General features: G+C 43.9%; 1 protein-coding gene, 1 long non-coding RNA gene and 1 other non-coding gene across 8 annotated transcripts in view; 2 read left to right on the top strand and 1 right to left on the bottom strand.

Moving 5' to 3' along the window:
• Positions 1-16,615, bottom strand: part of DNAAF9 (dynein axonemal assembly factor 9) — a 134,334-nt gene that overhangs the window by 58,669 nt on the left and 59,050 nt on the right. For all 6 annotated transcript variants that reach the window (XM_012754833.2, XM_012754829.3, XM_012754830.3 and 3 more), the window contains exons 14-20: positions 15,560-15,636; positions 12,236-12,280; positions 11,788-11,833; positions 7,568-7,679; positions 6,420-6,490; positions 5,053-5,103; positions 3,659-3,746 (exon numbers count right to left, since the gene is read on the bottom strand). In XM_012754833.2, the coding sequence (XP_012610287.2) occupies positions 3,659-3,746; positions 5,053-5,103; positions 6,420-6,490; positions 7,568-7,679; positions 11,788-11,833; positions 12,236-12,280; positions 15,560-15,636 (490 nt within the window). The remainder of the gene's footprint in view (positions 1-3,658; positions 3,747-5,052; positions 5,104-6,419; positions 6,491-7,567; positions 7,680-11,787; positions 11,834-12,235; positions 12,281-15,559; positions 15,637-16,615) is intronic.
• LOC142861537 (small nucleolar RNA U13) lies at positions 1,043-1,145 on the top strand. The gene has a single exon (XR_012912763.1). It is a non-coding gene; the product is annotated as a small nucleolar RNA U13 (small nucleolar RNA).
• Positions 11,595-16,599, top strand: LOC142876875 (uncharacterized). Its single transcript, XR_012923715.1, has 2 exons — positions 11,595-11,681; positions 16,560-16,599. It is a non-coding gene; the product is annotated as an uncharacterized LOC142876875 (long non-coding RNA).

Raw genomic sequence — 16,615 nt, 5'->3', positions numbered from 1 at the left:
AAATTAGCCGGGCACAGTGGCGCATGCCTGTAGTCCCAGCTACTTGGGAAGCTGAGGCAGCAGGATTGCTTGAGCCCAGGAGTTTGAGGTTGCTATGAGCTAGGCTGATGCCACGGCACTCACTCTAGCCTGGGCAACAAAGCGAGAGACTCTGTCTAAAAAAAAAAAAAAAAAAAGAATCAAAATGATAAATACTGCATTTTCATACAAAGGAATACTATGGAGCCATGAAAATGAATAAGCTATACAAAATAATCTGTATGAATCCTAGGAACATAAGATTGAGCAAGTCCCAGGAGAACACACATAGTATGATTCTATTTGTATTAAGTTCAAAACAAAACATTGTTGAGGGATATAGGCATACACAATAAAACTCTAAAGCAGGTTCCCAAGGATTAGGTACTGGGCAGCTTGCCTGGCCAAGGTCGGCAGGGCAGGAAAGAGAAAGGCACATGAAGGACATGAATGAATGAGAAACTGAATAGCGAGAAGTCTTGTGACAGCAGGAGCCACTGACTAGGGATGGGAAAAGGTTCGAGAGCTGGAAACATTTCAAGGTAAAGGAAATACTATTCTTCTCATCCATAAATAATTGGTGGGTTAAAATCAGAAGGCCTGTACTATCCTCCCAACCTGGACTAACCTCTAGATGTTGCCATTAACTTGCACGACAACTTCAGGCAAGTTTTTACCTTCTATGGGGCTCAGGAGACAAAGATAAATCGAGATAATGCAAGCAGAGAGGCTCAAGATAAGCACCATCAGTGTATGGGAACAGATAAATTTCAAGCACATAACAGTCTCAACTAAAGGCAGACTTATCAAGACACTAATGACACTTGAACTTCAGGACCTCTCACCTGTCTAAGACCTTTGGAAGAACCTTAACCATTTTGTATTAATTTCCTTTAAAAGAACCCCCAAATAGTATAAACTTCAAGCCCCACAAAACCTAGATCAGTTACTGACCTGAACACAAAAGTGGTAAAATGCTTATCATAGAGCCAGGGTAGACTCCTGTTTAAATTCTCTGCCTTTGATCCTTTTGTAGTTCATAAACATGATGATTGGGTTTTCACATCAAGTGTGAGATGTGCCCCCGTTAAACCTTGTTACCACATTGGCACATTACCTGTCTGATGTGGAAAAAATTACAGAATAGCAAAAAAATTTCTCTGCTTGCATTGAATTTTCCTGCCTCAGAAAACCACCTCCTAATTCAAACTAGATTTCCCTTAGGAACTAAGACGGTTTGAAAGTTTTTGAAAGAATGTGACTAACAAGGTCTCAGAAATCCCTGGCTGTGCCCTTTATTCTTGCACAGAGACCTCAGGATACACTGAGTCTTGTTGGATAACTCAATACAATGCAAGACTATTTTTCTAACAAGGCCCTTTCCTAAGAAGGTGCACTAATTTTGGCAAAGATCCTTGCTAAATATTATAATTGGCTCGAGGATGACAGAGCACAAACCACCTCTGTGTTATGCCTACAACCTGCTTTCAAAACACTATGCAATCTTGTTGGTAGCCTTGCTACACACTCCATGAGTTCAGCAAATGTTCCTAACTCCTGCGTCTTCTGCACCAGGATCGGGAGAGGCAGAAATGCAGGGCCTGTAGCACAAACATAATAACAAATGCCACTACCAACCAGCATTATGTGGATCAAAAACCAGAACTCCTTGTGCTTTGTCTTCTAAGTGAATGAAGGAGCAGAAGCTGAATCAGTGATCTGAGAACAGAGGAATTTGCCACCGGACAGAATATTTTCAACAAGAAGAACAAATCATCCAGAAAGGAAATTTGCTTAGTAGAAGTTGAGGAATCTGTGAGTAAGTCAGAACTCCTCCCCCACAAAAAGGCTATATTCAGCAGGGAAAGAATAGAACTCAAAAAAATTTTGAGGAAGCCAAAAAGGAACATGGAGTGAACCCCTGTGAAATCCATGCAAGACCAAAGAGACTCTTGAAAATTTTATATCAGCAGAAACACTGCCAGCTTAGACTGAAAGGGACAGAGTGTACAAAATAAAAGAGATTGCTGGACCCCTAAAATCCTGCCGGGAAAAGGCAGGCTGATAAAACTACTCAGCTACAAACAGGGCACTACCTTTCACTGGTAAAGGAAGGATGACAGAGGTATAGCCACAAGCCCAGAGGGCAGAGCCATGAGCCCAGAGCAAAGGAACAGCTCAGAGGGTGGAACCAAGAGCCCAGGGGGCAGAGCTGAGAGCCAGCAGAATATTCCCAGCCCTTGAAATCTAATCAAGGAACTGGAGTTTGCCCAGGTGGGTTTTAAAGCTGCCTTGGGCTGGTGATTCCTTTTTACCTCCTGTTTTTCCCCTTTGTGAATCTGAAGTCTATGCCAGTCCCGCCTTGTGTGTTAGGAGAGGCTGGGGCAGATGACTCGTCTCTTATTTTCACAGGTTCACAGACACGGAGAGGAACTGTGTTCAGGAGTTGTACTTGACAGATCATACTCTGGAGCCTCCTCATATACATGAGATTTAGATGATCTTGATGAGATTTTGGATACTTGAGCTCATAAGATTCAGGGCTTTGAACTGTTGCCATAATGGGATGAGCCCCTTGGGAGGTGGGTGACCAGAGGTTGTATAGGGAGGGACATGAATCATGGGGTCAGAGGGTATGGTAGGTAAAAACTTAAGATGCTGGTAGCAGAAGAGGAATTCAGAGATTCAAAGCATGAGAGAGATTCAATACAAGGGATGTTCTTCACAGCTGAGATGGAGGGGATCACAGGGGAAGGACCTCTGGGAGCAGGAGCTAAGAGCAGTCCCTGGCTGACAACCAGAAACAAAATAGGGATCTCAGTCCTATAAGCAGAAAGAACTTGTAGACCAACAATTTGGATGAGCCTGGGAGACGATTCCTCCCCCAGAGCTTCTAGGTAAGAGCCTAGCGTGGCTGATGCTTTAACTGTGGGCTTACAAAATCTAAATCCAACCAAGCCTGCATGGACTTCTGACCTGTAAGTAGGCATTGTTTTAAGTTATAAATTGTGGCTGGGAGGCCGAGGCGGGCAGATTACTTGAGGTCAGGAGTTCAAAACCAGTCTGAGCAAGAGCAAGAGCAAGACCCCGTCTCTACTATAAATAGAAATAAATTAACTGGCCAACTAATATATATAGAAAAAATTAGCCAGGCATGGTGGCTCATGCCTGTAGTCCCAGCTACTCGGAAGGCTGAGGCAGAAGGATTGCTTGAGCCCAGGAGTTTGAGGTTGCTGTGAGCTAGGCTGATGCCGAGGCACTCACTCTAGCCTGGGCAACAAAGTGAGACTCTGTCTCAATCAGTCAGTCAATCAATCAATCAATTTGTGGAAATCTGTTACACAGCAAGAGAAAACGAATACAGATTTTGTTTAGGTCCACAGATTCTATTTCTGGAGGTGTTGCTGCTCTAGAGCTAATCTCAGGCAGCAACAAAAGGACCAGATATTAGTTCTGGGATCTGTCCTTTCCAGCACAAGTTTCCTCATCTACAAAGTGGGTGGATCCAAGAAGAAAAGCTGTAAGAAAACACTTGTACACCAACCAGTCTTTTCAAATATAAGATGTATTATTAATCACAACACCCATGCTGACATCTGCAAACAAGGGACCCGGACATGGCCCAGACATAGCTCCTTACCTTCCTCAGGCCAGGGCTGTAGATTGCCGGAATAAAGATATGCTCCTTCTCCTCCTGCTAGAAAAGTGCCCAGGAAACACTCATCCCCCTTTAAAAACAATGACAAAAACCAAAACCAAAAAAGAGCAGGTGATTTATAGCATAAATACTCATAGAACCAAAAATCTTGTCTCATTTTGTCTGTCTACAAAAGGTGAGTCAGACTCAGATATGCCCAACTTATTCCATGGCCTTTGGTGCTGCTGGGCTCTTTGGCATGTTACTGACATCCTTCATTGGTGCTGAGAAAAAGAATGTTAAGGTTCTCTCTGAGTCTAGGTGCCAAAGCCTGCAATGCTTGTTCATGTTTCAGTGGATTTATTTCTTCTGTGAAAATGAAGGAAGCTGCTCCTTGGCCTGAAGCCCTGACCTATCAGCTCTACATGTGTCAACTGATTTGGGATCTGCTTTGAATAGTATGGGAAGATTTTTTTTTTTTTTTTTTTTTTTGAGACAGAGTCTCACTTTGTTGCCCAGGCTAGAGTGAGTGCCGTGGCGTCAGCCTGGCTCACAGCAACCTCAAACTCCTGGGCTCGAGTGATCCTCCTGCCTCAGCCTCCCAGGTAGCTGGGACTACAGGCATGCGCCACCATGCCCGGCTAATTTTTTTTATATATATATCAGTTGGCCAATTAATTTCTTTCTATTTATAGTAGAGACGGGGTCTCGCTCTTGCTCAGGCTGGTTTTGAACTCCTGACCTTGAGCAATCCGCCCGCCTCGGCCTCCCAAGAGCTAGGATTACAGGCGTGAGCCACAGCGCCCGGCCTGGGAAGATTTAAAAAAGAAAAAAACAGGCCGGGGGGCGGTGGCTCATGCCTGTAATCCTAGCACTCTGGGAGGCTGACGCGGGGCAGATTGCTCAAGGTCAGGAGTTCGAAACCAGCCTGAGCAAGAGCGAGACCCTGTCTCTACTATAAATAGAAAGAAATTAATTGGCCAACTAATATATATACAAAAAATTAGCCGGGCATGGTGGTACATGCCTGTAGTCCCAGCTACTTGGGCGGCTGAGGCAGCAGGATTGCTTGAGCCCAGGAGTTTGAGGTTGCTGTGAGCTAGGCTGATGCCATGACACTCACTCTAGCCTGGGCAAAGCGAGACTCTGTCTCAAAAAACAAAACAAAACAAAAACACCAAAAAGCTTTTAAAGGGAGAAAGAATCTCTCTAATTGTATCCTCCATAAATAGTTATTTCTAATCCTCTCCTGGGAAGGGAAAGAATGCAAATAGGAATTAAAAACAAGGTAGTACAGATCCTTTAGAGTAGCAGTAAGATGAACTATAAATCATCTCTATAAATTATTTACATTATATTGTGATGACATTAACACTGAGAATAAGAAGGCTGCTTACCCTCACTGCTTGCTGGGTTTTCTCAGACAATTTTACTTCATTATCTTCTACCTGTGTCCAAAAGGAAGGCAGATTTTCAGTTGACTACTTCAAGGGCCAACCCTGCTAGTCTCCCTGCTGTGTTCAAATATCCCCAGGAGATGGACTCAGCAGTCCCCTCACCGCGCCCAAGTCCAAGTGCTCTTTCAGGCCCTGACATGGCTGCAAAGTTGGCTGCCAGCAATCAGGGCTCGGAGCCAAAGGCCATGGCAGGCTCTCACTGGGACCCTAGGTACAGCTAATGAGCCTACGTTACGACATGGGAAGAGGATGTGCTGGTCTCCACTTACACTTTATTTCAGAGGAAAACAAATGTTTTTAGGGATGAAGGAAAGAGAACATATTAAAATATTTTCAGAGTATGTTCTCATTTAAACATGTGCACAATAGAGGATGACTCATTCTTCCCTATCCTTGTTAGAACTGTAGAAACAGAATATAAACATTTTAAAGTATTACTAAGGACGGGGCACGGTGGCTCACACCTGTAATCCTAGCACTCTGGGAGGCCGAGGCGGATGGATCGCTCAAGGTCAGGAGTTTGAAACCAGCCTGAGCAAGAGTGAGACCTGTCTCTACTATAAACAGAAAGAAATTAATTGGCCAACTAATATATATAGAAAAAATTAGCTGGGCATGGTGGTGCATGCCTGTAGTCCCAGCTACTCGGGAGGCTGAGGCAGAAGGATTGCTTGAGCCCAGGAGTTTGAGGTTGCTGTGAGCTAGGCTGACGCCATGGCACTCACTCTAGCCTGGGCAACAAAGTGAGACTGTCTCAATATATAAATAAATAAATAAATAAATGAATAAAGTATTACTAGGTATTTAAGCCATTACCAGACTTACTGCTGTCATACTTTCTATGCTTCAAGGCACCAGAGTTTCAGACCAAGTGCCACAGAGGAAGATGGGACTTTTCTACATGTTGAGATATGTTGCTGCAAAACTTCCACAGCCACCATCCTGGCCAGGGGGGGAACCCACAGGATCCACTTCCCACTATCTATGACCTTGGACAGGCTTCTCAACCTCTAAACCTCAGTCTCCTTGTCTGTAAAGTAAGAGTTAATTTCTTCCTTTCACAACTTAACAAGTACCCAGATAACTTAGTTCCTTTCTTTTGAAACTATTCCAAGATTATGAGAGAGTTAAAGAAACTAGATTCATTTGTATAAAGAGAAAGGGCTGAGACAAAAACTTCAATTCCTAGACAATAGCTAGTGCAGGATCTGACATCCCACTAGGGACCCAGTGAAGAAGCTCGTCCTCAAACATTCTCCCCAATTTCTCCATGTTTAGGTCACTGCCATGTGATGAATGACACTAACCAGCCAGGAGCAGAATCTGGGTACAGCGGCCGTCAGGACTATGGAGCTGGTTTCTGTGGTAACAGTGCCATCTGTAGGAAGACCACAGACACGCCAGTTACTCCCCATCACGTAGGCCCACCTTGTCGGCCCCAGACAGTAAATGCCTTTTCCCTTCTCAGGAGCAAGGGCTTCTCTTATTAGTACAGAGAGTCTAATCCCTGCAGAAAATGAAAACTTCCTCATCTGAGGAAAGGGAGACTAATGAGGGGATGGAAAAAAGTCTCTCCATGTGATTAACTTTAGCATTTTTCTGAACAAACAGAAATACACATTTAAATGAAAGGTCCTAGGAATCAGTCCTTTTTACTTTTTAATTTTTATCAAGGTAGTATGGGTATACATGTTTAAAATCAAACAGAATATTATCAGGCTCATTTTACCAGCACTGGATATTATCATTCTTTAAAGTATTTTGCTAACGGCCGGGCTCGGTGGCTCACGCCTGTAATCCTAGCACTCTGGGAGGCCGAGACGGGCGGATTGCTCGAGGTCAGGAGTTCGAAACCAGCCTGAGCAAGAGGGAGACCCTGTCTCTAATATAAATAGAAAGAAATTAATTGGCCAACTAATATATATAGAAAAAATTAGCCGGGCATGGTGGCGCATGCCTGTAGCCCCAGCTACTCGGGAGGCTGAGGCAGGAGGATTGCTTGAGCCTAGGAGTTTGAGGTTGCTATGAGCTAGGCTGACGCCATGGCACTCACTCTAGCCTGGGCAACAAAGCGAGACTCTGTCTCAAAAGAAAAAAAAAAAGTATTTTGCTAACATAATGGGTAAAAAATATTATTTATTAATAATTATTGTTTTAAATAGCTTCTTCTTGATTACTAGTGAGGCTACATATCTTTTTTTTATATATACCCCTTCTTCTGTTCCCCATCTGTGAATGGCCTGTCCATATTTTTTGCCCATTTTATCATAGGGCAATTTATCTTTTTCTTATTAATTTGTAAGAGCTCTTCATAAATCAGGATATATATCCTTTGTTTATCATAAGTGTTCTAATATTTTCACCAGTTTATTGATGGCCTTTTGCCTTAGTTTATGGTTTATTTTGCCAAAAAAGAAGGGTCAAGGTTTTCCTTCCAATGATCATATTCACTTACCCTTTTCTTTAACTAAGATCTGAGATGTCAAAAATGATTCTGAGAAGACCACAGATCCTAAGCATCCCTTTCCTCCCAGCAAGTCAGGAATGTCATAGATGGTCATACAAGCCTATATCAAATGAGAAACCAGAGTTAGACCAGTTGCCAGCCCAAAACGTCGAGGGAGAGATCTGTAAGAGAGAGACCAAAAATACTGCTTTAAGGCACAAGGCAAGAGTACTAGGGAGTTTCTAAGGAAAACTGGACTAACCTAAATATATCTCTGAACTGGGAGATGACTTCAGGATCACTCAGGCTTCCTTGCAATTGCTCCTTGGTCGGAGACACATTTGGGCTAGAAGGAGAGTATCTTTATGTTTCTACAAATTCCCTCAAATTGCTTACCCTTTTTAAGAGGGAACACAATAGTTCTCATTCTTATTTTTTTTTTATTCCTGAACAAACAGCTCAGACTGTAATCAGCCTTTACTTTTAACTGTGACTGGTCTCCAGCTTATGAGAGTTGGAGGTGTACCCTCTTGGCTCCTGTACACTTGCATACTCTTCATATCCCCACCTTGCCACACTCTCACCAACTCCTTCTTTGGTTGGGCTTGAGTTCTGAACGAACCTGAAAAGGTGGTCATTCACTCAGTATATATGTCTTCATGGATATTTTGGGGTACATGTCAATACCTGCAAGTGTTCCTTTAAGTATCAAGAACATTAAAAGAAAGCTATTCAAGTGTTTATGGCCAGGACAAATAAAAATAGAGGCTTCAGTACCGTGGAAACAAAATTAGAGCAACTCAGAGAAAGCTCCTAAAAGGCTTGTAAGAAAGCCCTAATTTATCAGTTTAAAAAATCAGTAAAAATGGAACAACTCTGGAGAGAATTCAGCAAAAAAACCCACAGAAAATGGCCAGATGCAGTGGCTCATGCATGTACTCCCAACACTTTGGGAGGCCTGGGCAAAAGGATTGCTTGAAGCTAGCAGTTGGAGACCAGCCTGGACAAAATGTGGGACCCCATCTCTACAAACAAATTTTTTAAAATTTAGTTAGGTGTGGTGCCGCATGCCTGTAGTTCCAGATCCTTGGGAGGCTGAACCAGGAGGAGTTGAGCCTGGAAGTTGGAGGTTGCAGTGAGCTGTGATTACTGCCTGGGCAACAGAGTAAGACCTTGCGTATCTCTCTACCTCTCTCTCTCTCTCTCTCTCTCTCTCTCACACACACACACACACACACACACACACACACACACACACACACACACACAGAAAAAAGAAAATGGCATGAGCCAGAGCCAGAGTCTGGACAGCCAGGAAGATATGGCGAGGGACACGGGACAAGTAGCACGAGGAGCTCTCTCAGGTTCATGCCCTCCTGGCCTGAGTACCGCTGAGTGGTGGGGTGCAGAGCTCCCTGTTGTCCTAGTCTGGACTACTGTCCCACTACTCAAGACAGAGACAAAAAACCTGAGGCTCTTGGAGGAATTTCTGGATTATCAAATAAAAAAAATAAAGAGGGCAGGGCAGAAGGGTTGAAAAGAAAAAAAACACAGTTAAACCTGAAGTCTTCGATTTTCCATGTTGTTATGATATTACAATATACAAAAGTGACAAGTATGCTTTTATATTTCAGTTAATTTTCCAACTAGTTTGATGACTGGAAGATTTATCTAAATCTGTCTCAAAGAATTTCAAGCATCTGAAGACAAAGAACCCTCCTGGGCTACAGGGTCCCTCTGAAGTGACAATGAGAATCCAACTTCTTTGGTTCCCAGATCAATCAAGTAGACAGATCCTGTGGGTTCCTGATCCTTCACTTTTATTTTGGCCTCTGGTATTGAGGAAGGGGAGAAAAGACATTGAAAACAATACATATAGCATTTGTTGGACATTTGCTATGTACTTCCCACCATGTGGCACAGGGAGAGAAAAAAATATAACATGGGGACTGTGTTCATGTGTAGCTGCAGAGACAAGAGCATTCTTACACAGAAGCCATCATATGACATATTAGTGTAGAATTACTCCCCAATCTGTGTAGCACATAAATGCAAGTACAAATTGCAACTAATACAGGAATATAGTACTTATAGGGAGAAATCAACAGGGAAAGAGAAAGAGGCAGAACAGGATGGGAGGACAGGATCTACACAGAAAATATCAACTTCCTGTCTCTTATTTCCGATTTCATCAGTTATGCATACTTAATATAAGAGTATGACTCTACTAGACTCCTAATCACTTATTATTATGCAAAGCATCTGCCAAAGTACTGCACAAGAGTCCAAGGAGAGAAGTCAGGGATTTCAAGTCTAGTAAGAAGATAAAGTATTATTGCCTCAATATCATAAGTCATTTCCCAATGTCTTAAGCTCATTGGAATTAAAGCTTAGGCAGTGGGAACGGAACAGACTCAAGGGATAACTTATGCCCACACACTATAGTCAGAATCTTGGCTGGATACCCAGCATCCTCTCATGCACCCTTTGCCAACCTTCTTTACATCAGGATGTGCTGAGGTAAATGGAGGACTTGGCTTATGGCTGAGAGCAACTGGCCTTGAAATTCTGGTTCCCCTAGATGTCTGACCCCAGAGACTAATACTGCAGTGCAGCTCCAAACCATTCCCCTGGCCCATCAGTGTGGCCCCAGCACACAGGTTGGAAAGCTCTACTCTGACTGTACTTCACTGGAGACCCAGATACCCTTTTGATTGTTGTTTAATTAATTACAGTCATGCATTGTTTTAACAATGAGGATATGTTCTGAGAAATACATCCTTAGGCGATTTCGTAGCTGTGCAAACATCAGAGTGTACTTACCCAAACCTAGATGGTATATCCTAGTATACACCTAGGCTATATGGTATGGCCTATTGCTTCTAGACTACAAACCTGTACAGCATGTTACTGTACTGAATACTGCAGGCAATCATAACACAACAGTAAGTATTTGTGTGCCTAAATATACCTAAACATAGAAAAGGTATAGTAAAAACACAGTATTGTGGGGCCACCTTATGGGACCATCGTATATGTGGTCCACCATTGACCGAAATGCTGTTAAGCAGCATATGGCTGTAATTAACCACTTCCGTACGAGTGTCAACTATAGTCGATAGACACAGATGAACACACACAGCCGAGCCTCAACATTAGCCGACAGCTGTGATATCAAGGCGCACAGCCAAGCGACAACTTTAGTGTTAATAACAAAACTTGACTTTTCTATTTTTTCATTTATCAAAATAAAATTGTGAATCCTAGCTCTCTGGGAGGCCGAGGTGGGCGGATTGCTCGAGGTCAGGAGTTCAAAACCAGCCTGAGCAAGAGCGAGACCCCGTCTCTACTATAAATAGAAAGAAATTAATTGGCCAACTGATATGTATATAAAAAATTAGCCGGGCATGGTGGCGCATGCCTGTAGTCCCAGCTACTCGGGAGGCTGAGGCAGAAGGATCGCTTGGGCCCAGGAGTTTGAGGTTGCTGTGAGCTAGGCTGACGCCACGGCACTCACTCTAGCCTGGACAACAAAGCGAGACTCTGTCTCAAAAAAAATAAAAAAATAAAATTGTGAACATTTAAAAATAACGTAATAAAAACATATAATGTATATATATGTTACCTATTCTGATTTACAAGTAAAGCTGCCTGTAAAGTAAAACAAGCTTTCAGTGCTTTAAAGCTTTCCTCATCACACAAGAGCAAAACGGATTCGTCGTCAATGCACAGCACAAACTATCGTGCGGACTATGAGTGTCAGCTGTGGGCAAGGTTTCGTGGCCGGTGAGCGCTGTACCGAAGTGGTTAATTTTCCCAGGTCCCCATTAAGGTCATGAACCCAGGCCTTGAAACACAAGAGAGCCACTGAAAACTTGGTATATTGTTCAAGGCAGGCTTGCCCTCAGCTCACATTTCCACATGAGGTCAGAGCAATCTCAGCTACCTGCAGGAGGGCTTTATGATCTCAGAAAGAGGTGCCCCCAGACCCTCAGTTAACTCTGGACCCTGGGGAAGCCTAGGCATGGGAGTGTGGGTGCACAGCTGCCTGGGCACCCACAGAAAGCACAGGGTCACCACCACTGCAGCTAGGACAGTCCTGAGAACACATCAGTTTCTTTAGGTAAGTGGTGGGCTGCCCAAGACCCCTACCTACTCCCACTTCATCCCTTGTACATGTCCCTCTAAGGCCATTTCCAGCCAGCTGACCTCTTAACAGCTCTGCTTACCGTCTTCACAAAGGATAAGCTATCTTCACTGTCCAGAGGCACAATTCTAGAAGGGGAAAGAGATGAGACAGACATACGCCAATGAGTTTTAAAATGTACTAAAATTTACGATGTTCTCTTTTTTCAACTCGGCAACAACTCCCAGATTCACATTTCTCTCAGAGATTTTCAAAACACTGGGCCTGCATGTATGTAGAATTAGTATGTGGGCCACTAAAGTGAATTATGTTCTCCCCCAAACCCTGCCCCCTCAGCCTTTCAGTGGGAGACACTCAGGGTACAGGGCTCAGCTGAGCACAGCCAGCCCTAAGCCCAACCCTGGAGAAAGGGCACTGGCAGGTGTGGAACTGCGAGAAGACCTTCCATGTCAGCAGCTACAAAGTAGCCTCTCCTCTCTTTGTGTTCCTAAAACTTGCCCCGTATCAGAACACCACAATCATGCACTTACCTTCCCTGATTATTCACAGCATGTATATGAAAAGCCATCTTGGAGCTGTGGACCAAAAACAAAACAAAATAAAAGTCAGTCTACTCTTGCTGACTACTGGGTTAGTAACCTCCCCAGACACTTGCTTCTATAGTGTGCCTGCTAGGGACACTCAAGGCCGCCCAGCGAGGTGTGTGTCACCTTTGCTTTATGCAGATTTACCTTAGATATTTTAGATACCCTTCCCAGGTCCCATGCTACCAGCAAGCACGGGGCCAGTGTCTGGCTCCAGCCTCTGTGCAAGTCCTTGGGGCTATCTTGACTTTTGGAGGAGAACAGGAGAGAACAACGTGACACGACTGCTGCCCACCAGTCTGGGAGTAGACCCTTCATCCTTGCTCTAAGCTGACGTGCATGCCATGTCTATGCTCCTCACAGTGAAATGCTGTGGAGCCACGGGAAAGGTCAGGCCTTCTGAGCCAGAAATAACCAGAAAATCCTTTGGCTTATTCTAAATTGTGTAAGTTTAATTTCCTGCCTTAACAAGTACTAGTCAGTCACACACTAAGTTCCTACTTGCTGATTTGATGCAGTTCAAGGGTACTCAGTGAAGTAGCCTTTGTGGAGGGGTGGGACTCTGGGTAGAGGACTGGCCCTGTGAGACTCTCTTCTGATTGCCTAATGTCTTCTCCTTGTGCCTTCCTCCAGGGAAGGTGGACACCCAGGCCTAGGAGGCCCAGGGACTGAGAGGAGGTCCGCCTTGGGGAGACTGAGTGGTCTAGGCAAGGGCCTGAGAAAGGCAGGAATAGAATATGACTATGGCAGCCCTGTTGATGATAACAGAGAAGAACCCACTGTGATAGCAGCTAACATTTCTATGTTCAATCACTGCACAAGGTGGGTAGTTGAGGAAACAGATGCACAGTTTCCTATCTTGCCCAAGGTCATACAGCTGCCAAGTGAAGGAACTTTCTCAAACTCATCTGCCAGAAACAGTGCAGGGCAGCATAAGGCCTTAAGGGGACAAGCTTCCTCCACCCCTCCTCCTTCACAGCCAGAGCAACAAGATTCAGAAGACCTAGTGGGACAGAGGCCTGAAGCAATTCTAAGCCTTTCACCACATCACCACAGAGTTTTGGCTCTTTTTTCCACTCCTGGAGCTGCACCAGTAGAATTCTTCTTGTGAGATCAATTGACAAACTTACCTTTCAAATGTTCCTTCTTACTACCCAGAGCTATCAGATGTGGAGCTGAGGTACCACAGGACCCATCCCAGAAATATTCTTTTTTTTTGAGACAGAGTCTCACTGTTTCCTGGGCTAGAGTGCTGTGGCGTCAGCCTAGCTCACAGCCACCTCAAAGTCCTGGGCTCAAGTGACCCTTCTGCCTTAGCCTCCAGAGATGCTGGGGCTACAGGCATGGGCCACCATGCCTGGCTAATTATTTTCCTTTTTTTTAATTTTATTTTCTTCCTGTATCTAAGCTTATACTAAAAAAAAAAAAAAAAAAAAAAATTTATTTTCTTTTTTTTATTTTGGCATATTATGGCGGTACAGATTTTAAGGTTTCAATAAATGCCCTTTCCCCTCCTCCCCCCCCCAAGTCTGAATTTCCAGCATGACCACCCCCCAGATGGTGCACATCTCACTCATTATGTATGTATATACCCGCCCCTCTCCCCCCTGCCCAATACCCTATTACTGTAGTACCTATGTGTCCACTTAGGTGCTGCTCAGTTAATACCAGTTTGCTGGTGAATATATGTGGTGCTTGTTTTTCCATTCTTGGGATACTTCACTTAGTAGTATGGGTTCTAGCTCTAACTGGGAAAATATAAGATGTGCTATATCACCATTGTTTCTTAGAGCTGAATAGTACTCCATGGTATACATATACCACATTTTATTAATCCATTCTTGGATTGATGGGCACTTGGGCTGTTTCCACAGCCTTGCAATTATGAATTGTGCTGCTATAAACATTCGAGTGCAGGTGTCTTTTTTGTAGAGTGTCATTGGATCTTTTGGGTAGATGCCCAGCAATGGGATTGCTGGATCAAATGGTAGATTCAATTGTATTGCTTTAAGGTATCTCCATATTGCTTTCCACAAAGGTTAATTATTTTCTATATATTTTTAGTTGGCCAATTAATTTCTTTCTATTTTTAGTAGAGACAGGGTCTCACTCTTGCTCAGGCTCGTTTCAAACTCCTGACCTTGAGCAATCCTCCCGCCTCGGCCTCCCAGAGTGCTAGAATTACAGGCGTGAGGCACCATGCCCGGCCCTCTAGAAATATTCTTCAATAAATTCCCCAGTATTGGTGTTTTGGTATCCTTTGCATAAAAGTGCACAAAATGGTTCTCATGTGGGACAGTAGGTTAAGTGGACTGGGTTCATAACGATTTAGCTATCTAAACCTTTTAAAAGTCATGTGTCTGCGGTGGCTCACGCCTGTAATCCTAGCTCTCTGGGAGGCCGAGGTGGGCGGATTGCTCAAGGTCAGGAGTTCAAAACCAGCCTGAGCAAGAGCGAGACCCCGTCTCTACTATAAATAGAAAGAAATTAATTGGCCAACTGATATATATATATATATAAAAATTAGCCGGGCATGGTGGCGCATTCCTGTAGTCCCAGCTACTCGGGAGGCTGAGGCAGAAGGATCGCTTGAGCCCAGGAGTTTGAGGTTGCTGTGAGCTAGGCCGACGCCACGGCACTCACTCTAGCCTGGGCAACAAAGCGAGACTCTGTCTCAAAAAAAAAAAAAAAAAAAAGTCATGTGTCTGGTTTGATTTAACAAAGACCACACAGAGACCCCCTGTGACATGCTGGGAGTTGTGATGGGAAGGCTGCCAGGAGGCCAGAGGCCCAGCCCACCTGGACCCCAACACATGGCCAGGTCCAGGGTTTCCACCATCTGGGAGACAGATGAGACTCGTGGCAAGTCTCTTCTAAGCAATCAGTATCCTCTTGTGCCCAGGGTCCCTGTCCATAGCAAACCTCAACATTCAGGTCCCCAGATTCACTGTTTTAACCTTGGAACTCAGGCTTGTCAGGTCTCCTGTGGTTCCAGTGTAAATCTGCCTCACATTCAAGCCTCAGAACACATGTGTAACTCTTTCTCATACAGCTCCTCCATCTTTGGCTCCTTGGCTTCTCAAATAAAGGCTGGACCATGAATGACTCTCCTTCATATATCCCATTATTTTACTGAAACATTTCTTTTTTTTTTTTCTCATGGAACAGAATTTGAGGATGAAACATTTCTCAAAGGGGAGATGAGATATCAATTACAAGGCGCAAAAGAGTCTTTTAAATTTCTGCATAAAAAATATCACCATTGCTTACCGCAGGGCTGTCTTAAACCGAATCAACTCAAAGGAATCTAACCGAGATCCCAGGGTCTGCTCTGCTACCTCCTTGGCCTGTAAAATCAATAACAAGACAGAGACAATTAGCTTTCACAGCAAAAAAAAGTACACACATCAGTGATAAGAAGGGCCTTCCTAACATTTGGCCAGGAACACATCTTGCCCTTCCCCTCTGTGTGACACTTTGTAGACATCAACAAATCAAATGAAAGCATCGTGTTAAGGGAGACAGCTGTGTGCTTTCTTCAGGCTGGGTTCACAGGACAAAACTGCATTCAGGCAGGTGGTACTGGAACCAGATCTGCCAGAGAGGTATGTCCAGCTGGGATGAGAGCAGTGGAATGTGAGGTCTAGAAAAGTGCTTTCTTCTCTACTCTCCTCTGGCTCTGGGGGAGGGACCACTGTCCTTAGAGTTTCAGCCAGATGCTAAGAATATCTAAATAGCTAGAGTTACAAAAGATCAGTTTAAAAACAAGGTATGAGAAATGATACTGAAGGACATCCCCACTGCTATGCACAAGCCTTCTGCCATGTAGCAGCTAAAGGGCTGAGAAACCCCACATCAGTACCAGGGATACGAGTGCAGTAAGTAGGGGAGATGGCTAGGAGCTGGTACTACAGCTACAGTCTCTCTGAGAGCTACATCATACACAACCTTTCCAATGTCAAATGGCTTCCTTCATGAAAGGTCCTATTGGCATTGGGAGGCATCAAGCCGACTCTTCTCATCTCCTTACTGGGTCAGATATAGGAATCCAACTCAGCAGGGCAGGTTAACCGCAAAACAGCAAGGAAGATAATGGTCAGAGAACGAGAACACATGTGCTTGTCTAGGAAAGGCAAGTCAGATTTTCTAGTCTTTAGCTGTTATTTTAAATATTGAATTATAGGAAATCAAACTATATAGCTCAAAACAAACTTACCTAACTTTATTAAAATTCACAGTGGAATAATCTATATTTTTCTTTATTTTTTAGCTTTTAAAAGCCTTTTGTTTATTAAACCATTAAACAATGTGCTACAGAATGATTTT

Source organism: Microcebus murinus, chromosome 16 (genome assembly GCF_040939455.1).
Source record: "Microcebus murinus isolate Inina chromosome 16, M.murinus_Inina_mat1.0, whole genome shotgun sequence".
Lineage (NCBI taxonomy): Eukaryota > Metazoa > Chordata > Mammalia > Primates > Cheirogaleidae > Microcebus > Microcebus murinus.
The sequence above is the reverse complement of the archived record's forward strand: the minus strand, read 5'-3'. Positions and strand labels throughout refer to the sequence as shown.